The 17,500-nt window shown below is 42.8% G+C and overlaps 1 protein-coding gene across 1 annotated transcript in view; it reads right to left on the reverse strand.

The window, feature by feature from the left end:
- Positions 1-17,500, reverse strand: part of LOC133657825 (protocadherin-15-like) — a 176,061-nt gene that overhangs the window by 8,057 nt on the left and 150,504 nt on the right. The window contains exon 19 of the mRNA XM_062059606.1: positions 3,518-3,823. Coding sequence (XP_061915590.1) covers positions 3,518-3,823 — 306 coding nt within the window. The remainder of the gene's footprint in view (positions 1-3,517; positions 3,824-17,500) is intronic.

A 17,500-nucleotide genomic window follows, 5' to 3' on the forward strand; every position in this document is an offset into this window, starting at 1 on the left:
TATTTTTCCCCAGCGATAAATACTTATTATATAGAATCAATGGACAGAAATAGCCTCATGAGAAGCGGAGCAAAGGGGAACCTCAAAATTCAACAGCCCGAAAGGTCACAATTTGGACACCAAATACACCTGCCAGATGCATTCCAGGCATGCTTCGCTTTTTCTTTGGCTTTTTTGTGATGTCACGACAGGAGGTGGCAAAGAGGAGTCATATATGCACTGCAAAAACTGATAATCTAAGTGTAGTAGAATTTCTGACCTTTGAGCTATATTTCGTGTCTATCAAGAATGTCTGCTTGTTTCATTTCACCATCGAAGGACCAGATGTAGGACAAAGTTGAATATGGAGTCGCTCTGACCATTCTACAAAATGTTTTGATTGTCTAAGCATGACTAAGGGATTCAAGGAAGTTGCCAAACAAACATGTCGAAAACAACGGGACCTTCGGGCATGGGGGAAACAGATAAAATGGCCAAGTGACGAGGGCTGAAAAAGATGGCTTGATTCTCGTGTCCTCCGGAGGACGTTTGTTTGTCTGCATGGGCAGCTCAATCCGACTTTGCACTTTTGACTATGGGTAAATAAACTTTTTGTACTAAACTCACTTTTGTTGCTGTTTAAGCTTCGGACAACCCACGACATAAGTAAGATGAATTATCTCAAATAAGGGTGATATTTGCTTATTTTCTGTCTGATAAGATCATTCTTCTCACTAAGCAGATTTTATATTAGAGTGTTTTACTTGTTTTAAGGGTTTTGGTCCTAAATGATCTCAGTAAGATATTACAGCTTGTTGCAGAGATTTGATGACCTATATTGAGTAAAACATACTTGAAACTGGAATATCAAGTGTTGCAAAGCTGTGTCGTCAACACTCACAAGTATAAAACTACTTTTTTAAAGTAATCATTTCTTATTTCAAGCGTGAAAAAAATAATCATGACTTCGACACAAATGTATTTAAAAAAACCCAACACCAAGTATAGACATTTGAAAGGCAATTTAAAATAAATCAAGAATAGTGTACAACAGGCTGAATAAGTGTATGTTATTTGACTCATAAATAACCAACTGAGAACGTGCCTGGTATGTTAACATAACATATTATGGTAAGAGTCATTCAAATAACTATAACATATAGAACATGCTATACGTTTACCAAACAATCTGTCACTCCTAATCGCTAAATCCCATGAAATCTTATACGTCTAGTCTCTTACGTGAATGAGCTAAATAATATTATTTGATATTTTACGGTAACGTGTTAATAATTTCACACATAAGTCGCCCCTGAGTATAAGTCGCACCCCCGGCCAAACTATGAAAAAAACTGCGACTTATAGTCCGAAAAATACGGTATATATACACTACCGTTAAAAAGTTTGGGGTCACATTGAAATGTCCTTATTTTTGAAGGAAAAGCACTGTACTTTTCAATGAAGATAACTTTAAACTAGTCTTAACTTGAAAGAAATACACTCTATACATTGCTAATGTGGTAAATGACTATTCTAGCTGCAAATGTCTGCTTTTTGGTGCAATATCTACATAGGTGTATAGAGGCCCATTTCCAGCAACTATCACTCCAGTGTTCTAATGGTACAATGTGTGTGTTCTCATTGGCTCAGAAGGCTAATTGATGATTAGAAAACCCTTGTGCAATCATGTTCACACATCTGAAAACAGTTTAGCTCGTTACAGAAGCTACAAAACTGACTTTCCTTTGAGCAGATTGAGTTTCTGGAGCATCACATTTGTGGGCTCAATTAAACGCTCAAAATGGCCAGAAAAAGAGAACTTTCATCTGAAACTCGACAGTCTATTCTTGTTCTTAGAAATGAAGGCTACTCCACAAAATTGTTTGGGTGACTCCAAACTTTTGAACGGTAGTGTATATATATATATATATATATATATATATATATATATATATATATATATATATATATATATATATATATATATATATATATATATATATATATATATATATATATATATATGTGTGGGAAAAAATCACAAGACTATTTAATCTCTACAGGCCTGTTTCATGAGGGGTTATCCGTCTTGTGATTTTTTCCCACACATACATATTACGCTCTACCACGGTATCGAGCACTATTTTTTGGATAATCTAATTAAGACATATATATATATATATATATATATATATATATATATATATATATATATATATATATATATATATATATATATATATATATTAGGGCTGTGAATCTTTAGGTGTCCCACGATTCGATTCAATATCGATTCTTGGGGTCACGATTCGATTCAAAATCGATTTTTTTTTTCAATTCAACACGATTCTCGATTCAAAAACGATTTTTTTCCCCGATTCAAAAGGATTCTCTATTCATTCAATAAATAGATTTCAGCAGGATCCACCCCAGTCTGCTGACATGCAAGCAGAGTAGTAGATATTTGTAAAAAGCTTTTATAATTGTAAAGGACAATGTTTTATTAACTGATTGCAATAATGTAAATTTGTTTAAACTATTAAATGAACCAAAAATATGACTTATTTTATCTTTGTGAAAATATTGGACACAGTGTGTTGTCAAGCTTATGAGATGCGATGCAAGTGTAAGCCACTATTGTTCTTTTTTTTTTTATAAATGTTTATAAATGTCAATGAGGGATTTTTAATCACTGCCATGTTGAAATTGTAACTAATATTGATACTGTTGTTGATAATATTCATTTTTGTTTCACTACTTTTGGTTTGTTCTGTGTCGTGTTTGTGTCTCCTCTCAATTGCTCTGTTTGTTGCAGTTCTGAGTGTTGCTGGGTCGGGTTTGGTTTTGGAATTTGATTGCATTGTTATGGTATTGCTGTGTATTGTTTTGTTGCATTGATTCATTTTAAAAAAAAAAAAAAATGTTTTTTTTTTTTGTTTTTTTTTAAATCAACAAATAAAAAATCGATTTTTTAAAAATGAGAATCGATTCTGAATCGCACAACGTGAGAATCCCGATTCGAATTTGAATACATTTTTCCCCACACCCCTAATATATATATATATATATATATATATATATATATATATATGGCAGCACGGCGGAACAGGGGTTAGTGCATGTGCCTCACAATACGAAGGTCCTGAGTAGTCCTGAGTTCAATCCCGGGCTCGGGATCTTTCAGTGTGGAGTTTGCATGTTCTCCCCGTGACTGCGTGGGTTCCCTCCGGGTACTCCGACTTCCTCCTACCTCCAAAGACATGCACCTGGGGATAGGCCCCTCCCACCTCCAAAGACATGCACCTGGGGATAGGCCCCTCCCACCTCCAAAGACATGCACCTGGGGATAGGTTGATTGGCAACACTAAATGGTCCCTAGTGTGTGAATGTTGTCTGTCTATCTGTGTTGGCCCTGCGATGAGGTGTCGACTTGTCCAGGGTGTACCCCGCCTTCCGCCTGAATGCAGCTGAGATAGGCTCCAGCGACCCCAAAAGGGACAAGCGGTAGAAAATGGATGGATGTTTCATAAACACTTACGCTGAGCGTCAGGATGACGGTTCCCACGGGGCTGTTCTCGGGCACGCTCACCGCGTACGTCCGCTGAGAGAAGACGGGGCTGTTGTCGTCGATATCCGTCACCTCCACCGTGAGGGTCAAGGTGGCGCGCCGGGGGTCCACCGCCCCGTCCGAGGCTTCCACCACCAGCTGGTAGCGGCTCCTTAGCTCCCGGTCCAGCGGGACCCGGGTGTAGATGCTGCCGTTGGCGCTGATTACGAACAAGTCAGGATGATTCACGATGCGGTAGTGAACTTGGCCATTAGCCCCCGCATCTGGATCCGTGGCCTGCGGCGATAAAACACAAGAGGGGTTTTTGCTATTAGAAAGATGAATTATTACCCTTGTGCGCCCGCTGCATGGATGCATGTGGAAATGATCGCAGGCGTAACGGGAAGTATCTCGCCTCCCGATTAAATCATCTGCTATCTGGAACCCGCAGCCTTTTGTTTCCCAACACCGGGGCTTCAAATGGATGACTGTGCTCGTTTACGCGGAGCGTGAAACACGACCTGAACCGTCGGATGATTGTCAGCTGGTGATGCAATGTCAGCTAGCCTACGGCGGCGCTGAGAGAGACGAGCAGGAAAAGAGTCAGGATTAAAACGTGTTCCCTCCACCCTCCTGCCCCCAAAGAAGTGAACAAATTGCGAGTGGTATCTTTTAATAAACTCATTCAAACGGTCTTGTAATCAGACAATATTTTCGGTATATTTAGATGGAATCTTTACCCGACACTGTGCACTTAAGATGTGACTTTAAGGTTCTACTACTTAGGTATAAAATACTACACGGTCTAGCTCCATCCTATCTTGCTGATTGTATTGTACCATATGTCCCGGCAAGAAGTCTGCGTTCAAAGAACTCCGGCTTATTAGTGATTCCCAGAGCCCAAAAAAAGTCTGTGGGCTATAGAGTGTTTTCTGTACTCTGGAATGCCCTCCCGGTAACAGTTAGAGATGCTACCTCAGAAGAAGCATTTAAGTCCCATCTTAAAACTCATTTGTATACTGTAGCCTTTAAATAGACCCCCCTTTTTTAGACCAGTTGATCTGCCGTTTCTATTCTTTTCTCCTCTGCCCCCCTCCACAAAGTGGCCATGGATAAAGTGCTAACTGTCCAGAGTCGGGACCCGGGGGTGGACCGCTCGCCTGTGCATCGGTTGGGGACATCTCTGCGCTGCTGACCCGTCTCCGCTCGAGATGGTCTCCTGCTGGCCCCACTATGGACTGGACTCTCACTATTATGTTAGATCCACTATGGACTGGACTTTCACAATATTATGTCAGACCCACTCTACGTCCATTGCATCCGGTCTCCCCTAGAGAGAGGGGGGGGGGGGGGGTCACCCACATCTGCAGTCCTCTCCAAGGTTTCTCATAGTCGTTCACATCGACGTCCCATTGGGGTTGTGAGTTTTTCCTTGCCCTTATGTGGGCTCTGTACCGAGGATGTCGTTGTGGCTTGTGCAGCCCTTTGAGACACTTGTGATTTAGGGCTATATAAATAAACATTGATTGATTGATTGACATGTTTGGACTGTCGTCTGCAGTGTTCTTCAGAAGGGTCACCTGACCACTGTGACGTGTCACCTATCAGCTGTTCTTATTGGCGTGGCCAACCAGGCAGACCTGTCAAGTCTACCTGGTTGGCTTGACGGTTAACCCTTGTGCAACGTTCATGTTGTTGTTACTCAGCCCAGCGTTTGTGGGTCTGATGGACCCGTTGCATTTTGTGGCTTTTAATGCCTCACAATCAAACACTTTTATGTTAAAATACTGAACAGATGTTTACCTTATCCCAATAAACATATGTCAAATGTGCGAGGAAATGAGAGCAGACAGTGTTGACAAACAACGTTGCAACCTTGTGTGGAAACCGCAGGTGCAGAAACACAAAAGAAGAATCCCTGTGGGATGCAGAAACTGGTAGAGAAATTTTCCGTGCAACGTTCATATTGTTGTTACTCAGCCAGCGTTTGTGGGTCTGATGGACCTGTTGCATTTTGCGGCTTTTAATGCCTCACAATCAAACACTTTTATGTTAAAATACTGAACAGATGTTTACCTTATCCCAATAAACATCTGTTCAGTGTTTTAACATAGAAGCGTTTGATTGTTACACCAAGCAAAGGCTTGGAAAATTCCATTGTGTACGATGGCAGGAGACGGGATGGGGGTTATCTATTGTCATCGAAGACCTGCCCAGGCTGAAGCCAGGACCAGCCCAAGCCCGAGGCATCTTTTTCTTTTGGGTTAATGTGACCGAAAACAATGACTGTTTAAATACTCCCCATCCCTTTAGAAACAGATGTTGTTATGTAAACAGGGAAAGTCCAAATAAAAAGAGGTGGCGTACCCTTCCTTACTGACCACCAAGTGAGCCCAGGGGCCAGGGAGGGCCCAGAGGCTAACATGTTGGTATGACTCGGCCCGGGTTTGAACTCACGACCTACCGATCTCAGTGTTCCATGGTTGTGTTCTATGGTCCGGAAAATACGGCACTTTAAAACTGACTTTGAAACAACGTTGCAAAATAGTTCTATTTGTAAATTGAGACAATTATGGATCCACTTTGTTGGTTGGAACATGACCACATTTCAACGGTCAAATCAACGTCATAACCTGACATTAAATAAACGTTGTCAAAAAGCATGTTGTTTCAATGTTGTATTTGTGTTGTAGAAGATCGGTTGGGAGATGACCACATTTCAATGGTGAAATCAACGTCAGATCCTAACATTGAATAAACGTCTTCAAAAAGCACGTTTTTAACGTTGTATTTGCTTGCGAAATGACAAAAACTCAACAGTCAAATCAACGTCACAACCTGACATTGAATAAACGTCAAAAAGCATGTTGTTTCAACGTTATGTTTGAGTTGCTCAACGTCAGGACCTCATTCAACCAGTTCTCAACGTTGTTCCAATGTCTTGTGCCGGCTGGGAGCTCTTATCTCAGTGGCCTTGTGGTTAGAGTGTCCGCCCTGAGACTGGGAGGTTCTGAGTTCAAACTCCCGGCCGAGTCATACCAAAGACTACAAAAAAATGGGAACCATTGTCCGAAAAATTGTATGTAAATGATCAAAAAACGTTCCGTTCTCTGAGTTCCCAATGAACAGACAAGAGGCTGTCTTTGTTGCACCAAGCAAAGGCTTGGAAAATTCCATTGTGTACGATGGGAGGAGACGGGATGGGGGTTATCTATTGTCATCGAAGACCTGCCCAGGCTGAAACCAGGACCAGCCCAAGCCCGAGGCATCTTTTTCTTTTGGGTTAATGTGACCGAAAACAATGACTGTTTACATACTCCCCATCCCTTTAGAAACAGATGTTGTTATGTAAACAGGGAAAGTCCAAATAAAAAGAGGTGGCGTACAATCTTTCACCAGAGCGTGGGTGACACTGTAAGAGGTTACAGGTCGACACGTTTCTCCTAAATTGAGCAAAATTGAATTCTGCCTCTTGTCTTGTTTAATAGATGTCATCAGTGTTTGAACCTGACACCCATTGCCCCCCTGCTTGGCACTCAGCATCAAGGGTTGGAATTGGGGGTTAAATCACCAAAAATGCGCTGCCCACTGCTCCCCTCACCTCCCAGGGGGTGAACATGGGGATGGGTCAAATGCCCAGTAGCTACGAGTCATAGTGCCGAGGAGAAGCCAAAGTTTGAAAACCCTCTTCCGTAGTTTACAAGTCTCCCGTTTTGGGAGATATACGTACTGACTCATAACTACTAAAGAGTCCCAAATAAACCTCATTTTCCCTCCTGACCCTAGAGAAACGTTCCAAAACAGACTATCAGTATTTACATAGAACAACAATGGCAGAAAGCGATAAGTATTCACGGGCGATTGAATGAGCGGCACATTTCAAAACTGAAGGCGTTTGCCTTAAGGCTGACAGCATCTGTTGTGTGTTTGATCTGATCCAGAACACGATCCATTAGAGCCAGGGTTTTTATTCTAACGCTCTTGCATATTCACACCAGACTTCAGGCTCAATCCGACGAGCGCTCGCTTCGTTTGAGGCTCACCCTGGTGAATAATCGTGCACAGGTTCAAAAGGGCAACACCCATCGGTTATACAAACTCGGCTTTTCATCACGACGGAACAAAAGTGGACCTTGACGCCGCAACATGCCATTCTTCAAGTCAGGACGAATTTTACATCGGGGAAAAAATCATTAATGAATGCTCATCATTTCCTGAGATGTGTATGTTCACTAGAGGTCGTTTCTAAATCAGAATACATATGAAAATAAATAAATTAACCACAAAGACAGAAGTCCATTCATATACAGTAACAATGTGACAATAACCCTCCCAATAGTGTTTATATATATATATATATATATATATATATATATATATATATATATATATATATATATATATATATATATATATATATATATATATATCCAATGATTGTCACATACACACTAGGTGTGGTGGAATTTGTCCTCTGCATCTGTGTTCCCAATGTGGGCCCCAATGTGAGCCCCAATGTGGCCCTAATGTCGCCCCAATGTGTTCTTAATGTGGCCCCAATATGTTCCCAATGTGTTCCCAATGTGGCCTCAATGTGTTCCAAATGAGGCCCCAAATGTGGCCCTTAATTTGGATCCAATGTGGCCCCAATGTGTTCCCAATGTGGCCCCAATGTGGCCCCAATGTGTTCTCAATGTGGCCCCAATGTGGCCCCAATGTGTTCCCAATGTGGCCCCAATGTGTTACCAATGTGTTCCCAATGTGTTCCCAATGTGGCCCCAATGTGTTCCCAATGCGTTCCCAATGTGGGCTCAATGTGTTCCAAATGAGGCCCCAATGTGGCCCCTAATTTGGATCCAATGTGGCCCCAATGTGTTTTCAATGTGGCCCCAATGTGTTCCCAATCTGGCCCCAATGTGTTCTCAATGTGGCCCCAATGTGTTCCCAATGTGGCCCAATGTGTTACCAATATGTTCCCAATGTGTTCTCAATGTGGCCCCAAAGTGTTTTCAATGTGGCCCCAATGTGGCCCAAATGTGTTCCCAATGTGTTTCCAATGTGGCCTCAATGTGTTCCAAATGAGGCCCCAATGTGGCCCCTAATTTGGATCCAATGTGGCCCCAATGTGTTCCCAATGTGTTCCCAATGTGGCCCCAATGTGTTCCCAATGTGGGCCCAATGTGTTACCAATGTGTTCCCAATGTGGCCCCAATGTGTTCCCAAAGTGGCCCCAATGTGTACCCAATGTGGGCCCAATGTGTTCCCAATGTGGCCCCAATGTGTTCCCAATGTGGGCCCAATGTGTTACCAATGTGTTCCCAATGTGGCCCCAATGTGTTCCCAATGTGGGCCCAATGTGTTACCAATGTGTTCCCAATGTGGCCCCAATGTGTTCCCAATGTGGCCCCATTGTGTACCCAATGTGGGCCCAATGTGTTACCAATGTGTTCCCAATGTGGCCCCAATGTGTTCCCAATGTGGCCCCAATGTGTACCCAATGTGGCCGCAATGTGTTCCCAATGTTGGCCCAACGTGTTACCAATGTGTTCCCAATGTGGCCCCAATGTGTTCCCAATGTGGCCCCAATGTGTTCCCAATGTGGCCCCAATGTGTTCCCAATGTGGCCTCAATGTGTTCAAAATGAGGCCCCTAATTTGGATCCAATGTGGCCTCAATGTGTTCCCAATTTTGCCCCAATGTGGCCCCAATGTGTTCTCAATGTGGCCCCAATGTGCCCCCAATGTGTTCTCAATGTGGCCCCAATGTGTTCTCAATATGGCCCCCATTTGGCCCCAATGTGGCCCCAATGTGTTCCCAATGTGTTCCAAATGAGGCCCCAATGTGGCCCCAAATGTGGCCCCAATGTGTTCCCAATGTGGCCCCAATGTGTTACCAATGTGTTCCCAATGTGGCCCCAATGTGTTCCCAATGTGGCCCCAATGTGTTCTCAATGTACTTTTGACCTTACTAATCGGTTTGTATTAATAGTGGTATCATGTTCGTATATGTTGTATCAGTTGATGTAGTTCTGTTGTTATTGTTGTCCCACTCTTGTCCCTACAATTCAGCCCCGTTTTTTATTTTTATTTTTTATTTTTTTTATTTTTACATCTTTCTATCCCCTCCTATTGCCACAAATGGGCATCAATATTATGTGTCTGTACTTTATGTGGCTGGACAGGATAAGAACAAAATAAAACATTACAAAAAGAAGTTGGAAAAACAACATATTGAGGGTGCAGCGTCTTCACCAAATACAGCTGGAGCTCACATTGTGTCGCACGGGGGAATTATGCCCTCAATGTGGACTCGCAGGCAGTTAATGTTGCTTTGCCGAGGACAAAGCTACGAACAATGGGAGACCGGGCTTTCGGCTCCGCCGCTCCCAGTCTGTGGAACGCTCTCCCTGACCACCTGAGGGCACCACAGACTGTGGATGCTTATAAAAAAGGCTTAAAAACCCTTATTTTTAAAAAATATTTTTTTTAGATATATGCATACTAGTTATAGCTATTTGGCTGTTCTAGTTTTTAATTTCATTTATTTCTTTATTATCTTTTTATTTATTTATTTATTTTTTTTTTTTTTAATACACTGTAGCACTTTGAGATTTATTACTCGACATAAAGTGCTTTTTACAAATAAAATCTATTATAATGTCTTTAGGACTGAACTATTGGTCTAGACTGGGAGGATAAACACACCTACTCCGTTAATCAGAGGAAACTAAATATTTTAAAAAATTTAAATCATCTGACAGCACTCATCTATATATATATATATATATATATATATATATATATATATATATATATATATATATATATATATATATATATATATATATATATATATATATATATATATATATATATATATATATATATATATATATATAAATATAGAATCTCACTATTTGTTTATGTGTTTGCTTCTGATATAGCATGTGCTAAACACTCTACATCAGGGGTCACCAACGCGGTGCCCGCGGGCACCAGGTAGCCCGTAAGGACCAGATGAGTAGCCCGCTGGCCTGTTCTAAAAATAGCTCAAATAGCAGCACTTACCAGTGAGCTGCCTCTATTTTTTAAATTTTATTTATCGACTAGCAAGCTGGTCTCGCTTTGCCCGACATTTTTCATTCTAAGAGAGACAAAACTCAAATAGAATTTGAAAATCCAAGAAAATGTTTTAAAGACTTGGTCTTCACTTGTTTAAATAAATTCATTATTTTTTTTACTTTGCTTCTTATAACTTTCAGAAAGACAATTTTTGAGAAAAAAATACAACCTTAAAAATGATTTTAGGATTTTTAAACACATATACCTTTTTACCTTTTAAATTCCTTCCTCTTCTTTCCTGACAATTTAAATCAATGTTCAAGTATTTTTTTTTTTTATTGTAAAGAATAATAAATACATTTTAATTTAATTCTTCATTTTAGCTTCTGTTTTTTCGACGAAGAATATTTGTGAAATATTTCTTCAAACTTATTATGATTAAAATTCAAAAAAATTATTCTGGCAAATCTAGAAAATCTGTTGAATCAAATTTAAATCTGATTTCAAAGTCTTTTGAATTTCTTTTAAAATTGTTGTTCTGGAAAATCGAGAAGAAATAATGATTTGTCTTTGTTAGAAATATAGCTTGGTCCAATTTGTTATATATTCTAAAAAAGTGTAGATTGGATTTTAACCTATTTAAAATATGTCATCAAAATTCTAAAATTAGTCTTAATCAGGAAAAATTACTAATGATGTTCCATAAATTATTTTTTAAATTTTTTTCAAGAAGATTCGAATTAGCTAGTTTTTCTCTTCTTTTTTTCGGTTGAATTTTGAATTTTAAAGAGTCGAAATTGAAGATAAACTATGTTTCAAAATGTAATTGTCATTTTTTTCGTGTTTTGTCCTCTTTTAAACCGTTCAATTAAGAGTAATTATCATTAATTATTAATAATAACACAGAGTTAAAGGTAAATTGAGTAAATTGGCTATTTCTGGCAATTTATTGAAGTGTGTATCAAACTGGTAGCCCTTCGCATTAATCAGTAATCAAGAAGTAGCTCTTGGTTTCAAAAAGGTTGGTGACCCCTGGTGTATAGCCACTTTATGACCTGTGGCCGCAGGTCATGTCTTATTCTGAGTTTGTTCAAGTTTGGATGTTTTAGTTCCTTCACTCATGCCTGTGAGCGCTGGCATCTCGCACCTGTTTGTCATCATGATGCATCTATTTAAGTTCCTATTTTCCTTTGTGGGAACATTAGGTTTTGTAGACGCCGTCTGTGCTTCACGTTGGGAGACTTTTGCTGTCCTGCAGCATTCTGTTTTGTTATTTTGGAACCTCTTTTGCTTTTTTTGTAGCTACTCTTCTGGTGCACTTCCTAGCGGCTCTCGTCTTTTGTTTTGTCACTAATAAATACTTTTTGCCTGCACGTTGCCTCGTCTTGCCCTGGGATCACCACCTCTGACTCAATCATGCCATCATTTGTTTAATGTGTGGTAAAAAAAACAACATGTTTTGTTCCTGAAATGATCAATAAACTTGTTTTTGTGTTGGCACACAATTAATGCAGGATGTGGTTTTTGCTGAGAAGCTAAATGAAAAAAATAACTTTAAAAAGGAAAAAACAAAGCCAAAAAGTTACCTGTACCGTCGCACCCACAATGGTAATGTTAGGTGACATCTTCCTGCAGGATGTGATATTGTGTCATTTTAATCAGATTTTTTTTTTTTTTATGTCCAAAAGCAATTAAGTGGTTTGAAAAAGGGGGTAAAAATGAGCCCAGCCGTTAAAAAATGAGTGTATGACCACCTTGACGCATTGTAAAGTTTTAGGAGCATCATTTAATGTTCTTGCTTCTCCTTGAAGTTTTAGCATCAGCATTTTATTTGAACTGTAGTTTTTATAGTATGTCTTCTTATGCACAGTGTCCTTGATATGTGACAGTGAGGAGCACACAAAAGCTTCCAGTCTTGACATTTATATATACTGTATATGTATGTATATACACACACTCACATTATATACATATATATATATATTATATATATATATATATATATATATATATATATATATTTATATATATATATATATATATATATATATATATATATATATATATATATATGTATATATATTTATATATATATATATTTATATATATATATATATATATATATATATATATATATATATATATATATATATATATATATATATATATATATATATATATATATATATATATATATATATATATATATATATATATATATATATATATATATATATACACACACACATACACATATACATATATCTATATGTATTAGGGATGGAGGAAGAACTTCCTTGCTGATGAATGGCTGGTGGCTGAGGGGTGCTTCATCCCTAAGGAAGAAAACTCTTCAGGGATTAAGCAATTCCGTACCATCTCCCTCCTCAATGTGGAAGCTAAGCTCTTCCTGGGGATTCTGGCGAAGAGGTTAACCACCTTCATGTTGGATAATGGCTACATGGATACTTCAGTTCAAAAAGGTGGCATTCCAGGGGTATCTGGCTGTCTCGAACACACCAGCGTAATATCCAAGATCATCGAGGATGCAAAGAGGAACCACGGAGACCTAGCAGTCTTGTGGCTTGATCTAACAAATGCCTATGGAACGATACCCCACAAGTTAGTGGAGCTGACTTTGAAGACCTACCACATACCAGAGCGATTCCAGAAACTCTTGCGTCAGTACTTTGACGGATTCAACATGCGATTCACCTGCGGAGAATTCACCACCAACTGGCAGAGACTCGAAGTGGGCATTGTCACTGGCTGCACAATTTCAGTGATTTTATTTTCTGCAGCCATGAATCTTCTTGTCAAGTCGGCAGAGAAGTTAGGTCGAGGCGCAGTCCTTGCAAGCGGAATCCAGATGCTGCCCATTAGAGCGTTCATGGACGACCTTACCATCACAGCAAGATCAGTGCCAGAAGGAAGATGGATTTTGGAGGACCTGATTGAGCTCACCAATTGGGCAAGGATGGAGTTCAAACCGGCAAAGTCCAGAAGCCTAGTTCTGAAGAAAGGGCGTGTTCAGGACCAGTTTCGCTTCAAGATCAGGGAGAACATCATCCCAACTGTCCAAGAGAAACCTGTGAAGTGCTTGGGGAAGTGGTATAGGGCAGACCTCAATGACCGGCTGAGTGTGAGAGAAATGCTTAGCCAAGCAGAAGCCTGGATGACATCCCTCGAAAAGAGCGGCCTCCCGGGCAAGTATAAGGCCTGGGGTTACCAACATGGGGTTCTCCCCCGTCTGCTCTGGCCACTCCTGGTTTATGAGGTACCTGTATCCACAGTTGAGAGTCTGGAGAAAAAGTTGAACACCTACTTGAGGAGATGGCTGGGTGTCCCAAGAAGCTTCTGTTCCATTGGACTGTACAGCACAGGAAGCAAGCTACAGCTGCCAATAACATCAGTGGTGGAGGAGTACAAGGTGACAAAAACACGCCAGGCCATGATGCTACGAGACAGCAAAGACAAGCGAGTACGGCAGGCAGGCATTGTCGTCAGGTCAGGCAGAAAGTGGTTAGCCAGCAAAGCACTGAGGGAGGCGGAGGATCGACTGCATCACGCGGACATTGTGGGATCAGTAGCCCAGGGAAGACTTGGTCTGGGTTGCTCATCCAGAACAAGATGGAACAAAGCTGACCCAAAGGAGCGGCGAGGCTTGGTGCAGAGGGAGGTCCGAAAGGCTGAGGAGGAAAGCCGGTATGTCAAGGCAGTAGCCATGAAAAAACAGGGCAGCTGGACTAGATGGGAGAGTGTAAAAGACAGATCTCTAACCTGGCAGGACATCTGGAGCATGGAAGGCTACCGGATCAGGTTCCTGCTGTGTTCTACATATGATGTCCTGCCCACCCCATCAAACCTCCATACTTGGGGAATGGTAGAGAGCCCCAGCTGCACACTCTGCGGGAAGATAGCTAACCTGGAGCATGTCCTCTCCTCTTGTCACTCAAGCTTAGCAGATGGCAAGTTCCGGTGGCGTCATGACCAGATCCTTGCTCAGCTGGCAGAAGGTGTTGAGCAGGCCAGGAAGAGGACAAGGCAGCTCTCTAATGGGCCACGCTTCATCCACTTCGTCAGGGCAGGTGAAAGCGCAGCAGCAGGAGGGAGGAACAAAGGAGTTCTGGCCACAGCAAACGACTGGGAGATGCGGGCCGACCTGAAGAAGCAGCTCAAATTCCCAGAGGAGATAGCCCACACTACCCTGAGACCTGATATTGTTCTGTGGTCTAGAGGAACCAAACAGGTGGTGCTTATCGAGCTGACAGTACCTTGGGAAGAGAGGATGGAGGAGGCGTACGAACGCAAGCTCAAGAAGTACCAAACCCTCATCCTCGAGAGCCAGCACAATGGATGGAAGGCCTGGAACCTACCGGTGGAGGTGGGCTGTAGAGGCTTTGCGGGGCGGTCGCTCTGGAGAGCACTCGGACTGCTAGGGATCGAGGGGCTGGCTAGGAAGCGGCTGGTAGCCAACATCACTAAAAGGGCAGAGGAAGCATCGCGCTGGATTTGGTTACAAAGAAAGGTGCGATGGCAGAGCCGACCTACTGAAGGACTAGGGACATAGAGTTGGGTGGCATTCAGCGGGGGTAGATCCAGGACGCTGGATCTGCCGTCGAGCCCCTCCGAAGCGTCATGGGCTTAATTCGACGAAACGTTGATGACGGGGGGTGCCCATTTGAGAATCTGCTGATGCCAACCAACTCATGTCCAGTTGAGGTATGCGGTCAAGCTTAGTTTTGGCTCAGGGAGGAGGACGTCCCTGCCATGCAGAGTCCCGCCGGTGCCTTGATGGAAGGAGAGATGAAGAGAGCGAGGCCACAGGCTCACAGATGGTGCAGGGGCGAGTACCTGTAAAGGTGAGCCAGTTGCGATACCCTTATCGTATTTTGCATATATATGCATATATATATATATATATATATAAATATATATATATATATATATATATATATGTATATATATTTATATATATATATATTTATATATATATATATATATATATATATATATATATATATATATATCCATCCATCCATCCATCTTCAACCGCTTATCCGGAATCGGGTCGCGGGGACAGCAGCTCCAGCAAAGACCCCCAGACTTCCCTCTCCAGAGCAACATTTGCGACTTCCTCCTGGGGAATTCCGAAGCGTTCCCAGGCCAGAGAGGAGATGTAATCCCCCCATCTGGTCCTTGGCCTGCCGCGGGGCCTCCTCCCAGTGGGACGTGCAACGAGGACCTCCCTAGGGAGACGCTCGTGAGGCATCCGCACGAGATGCCCGAACCACCTAAGCTGGCTCCTTTCCAAGCGAAGGAGCAGCGGCTCTACTCCGAGTCTCTCTCGGGTGACTGCACTTCTCACCCTATCTCTAAGGGAGATGCCAGCCACCCTTCTGAGGAAACTCATTTCGGCCGCTTGTATCCGCAATCTTATTCTTTCGGTCATTACCCACACTTCATGACCATAGGTGAGAGTAGGAATGTAGATAGCTCGGTAGACCGAGAGCTTTGCCTTCTGGCTCAGCTCCCGTTTCGTCACAACAGTGCGGCAGAGAGACTGCAATACTGCCCCAGCTGCTCCGATTCTCCGGCTGATTTCCTTCTCCATCTTTCCCTCACTCGTGAACAAGACCCCGAGATACTTAAACTCCTCCACCTGGGACAGAGTCCTGTCCCCTACCCGGACTGTACAAACCATCGGTTTCCTGCTGAGAACCATGGCCTCAGATTTGGAGATGCTGATCCTCATTCCAGCCGCTGAACACTCGGCTGCGAACCGATCCAGTGAGAGCTGAAGGTCACGAACCGAAGGTGCCATCAGGACCACATCATCTGCAAACAGCAGTGATGCAACCTTTAGCCCCCCGAGACGTATACCCTCTCCGCCACGGCCACGACTCCGCCTAGAAATCCTGTCCATGAAAATCACAAACAGGATAGGTGACAGAGCGCAGCCCTGGCGGAGACCAACCCCCACTGGAAACGGATCCGACTTACATCCAAGCACCCGGACACAACTCTCGCTTTGGTTGTACAGAGATTGGATGGCCCTCAGCAGGGTTCCCCTCACTCCGTACTCCCTCAGCACCTCCCACAAGATCTCCCGAGGGACGCGGTCATACGCCTTCTCCAAATCCACAAAACACATGTAGACTGGATAGGCATACTCCCGGGCCCTCTCCAGGATTCCTGCAAGCGTAAAGAGTTGGTCAGTTGTTCCACGACCAGGACGGAATCCACATTGCTCCTCTTGAATCTGAGGTTCGACTATCGGCCGGACCCTCCTTTCCAGTACCTTGGCGTAAACTTTCCCAGGGAGGCTGAGTAGTGTGATACCCCTGTAATTAGCACACACCCTCTGGTCCCCCTTTTTGAAAAGGGGAACCACCACCCCAGTCTGCCACTCCCTCGGCACTGTCCCAGACTTCCACGCAATGTTGAAAAGGTGTATCAACCAAGACAGCCCATCAACACCCAGAGCCTTCAGCATTTCTGGACGGATCTCGTCAACCCCCGGAGCTTTGCCACTGTGGAGTTGTCTAACTACCTCAGTGACTTCACTCCGAGAGATCGACGTCGATCCCCCATCATCCTCAGGCCCTGCTCCTATCAGGGAGGGTGTGTCTGATGTAGTTGGGTTCAGGAGTTCCTCAAAGTGCTCTTTCCAACGCCCCACGACTTCCTCACTTGAAGTCAGCAAAGTCCCATCCTTGCCGTACACAGCTTGGATGGTTCCCTGCTTCCCCCTCCTGAGGTGCCGTATGGTCTTCCAGAACAGCTTTGGTGCCGCCCGATAGTCCTTCTCCATGGATTCCCCGAACTGCTCCCACACCCTCTGCTTAGCCTCGTCCACAGCCACGGCCGCTGCCCTTCGGGCCCGTCGGTACCTTGCAACTGCCTCCGGAGT

Source organism: Entelurus aequoreus, linkage group LG09 (assembly GCF_033978785.1).
Source record: "Entelurus aequoreus isolate RoL-2023_Sb linkage group LG09, RoL_Eaeq_v1.1, whole genome shotgun sequence".
Taxonomy (NCBI): Eukaryota; Metazoa; Chordata; class Actinopteri; order Syngnathiformes; family Syngnathidae; genus Entelurus; species Entelurus aequoreus.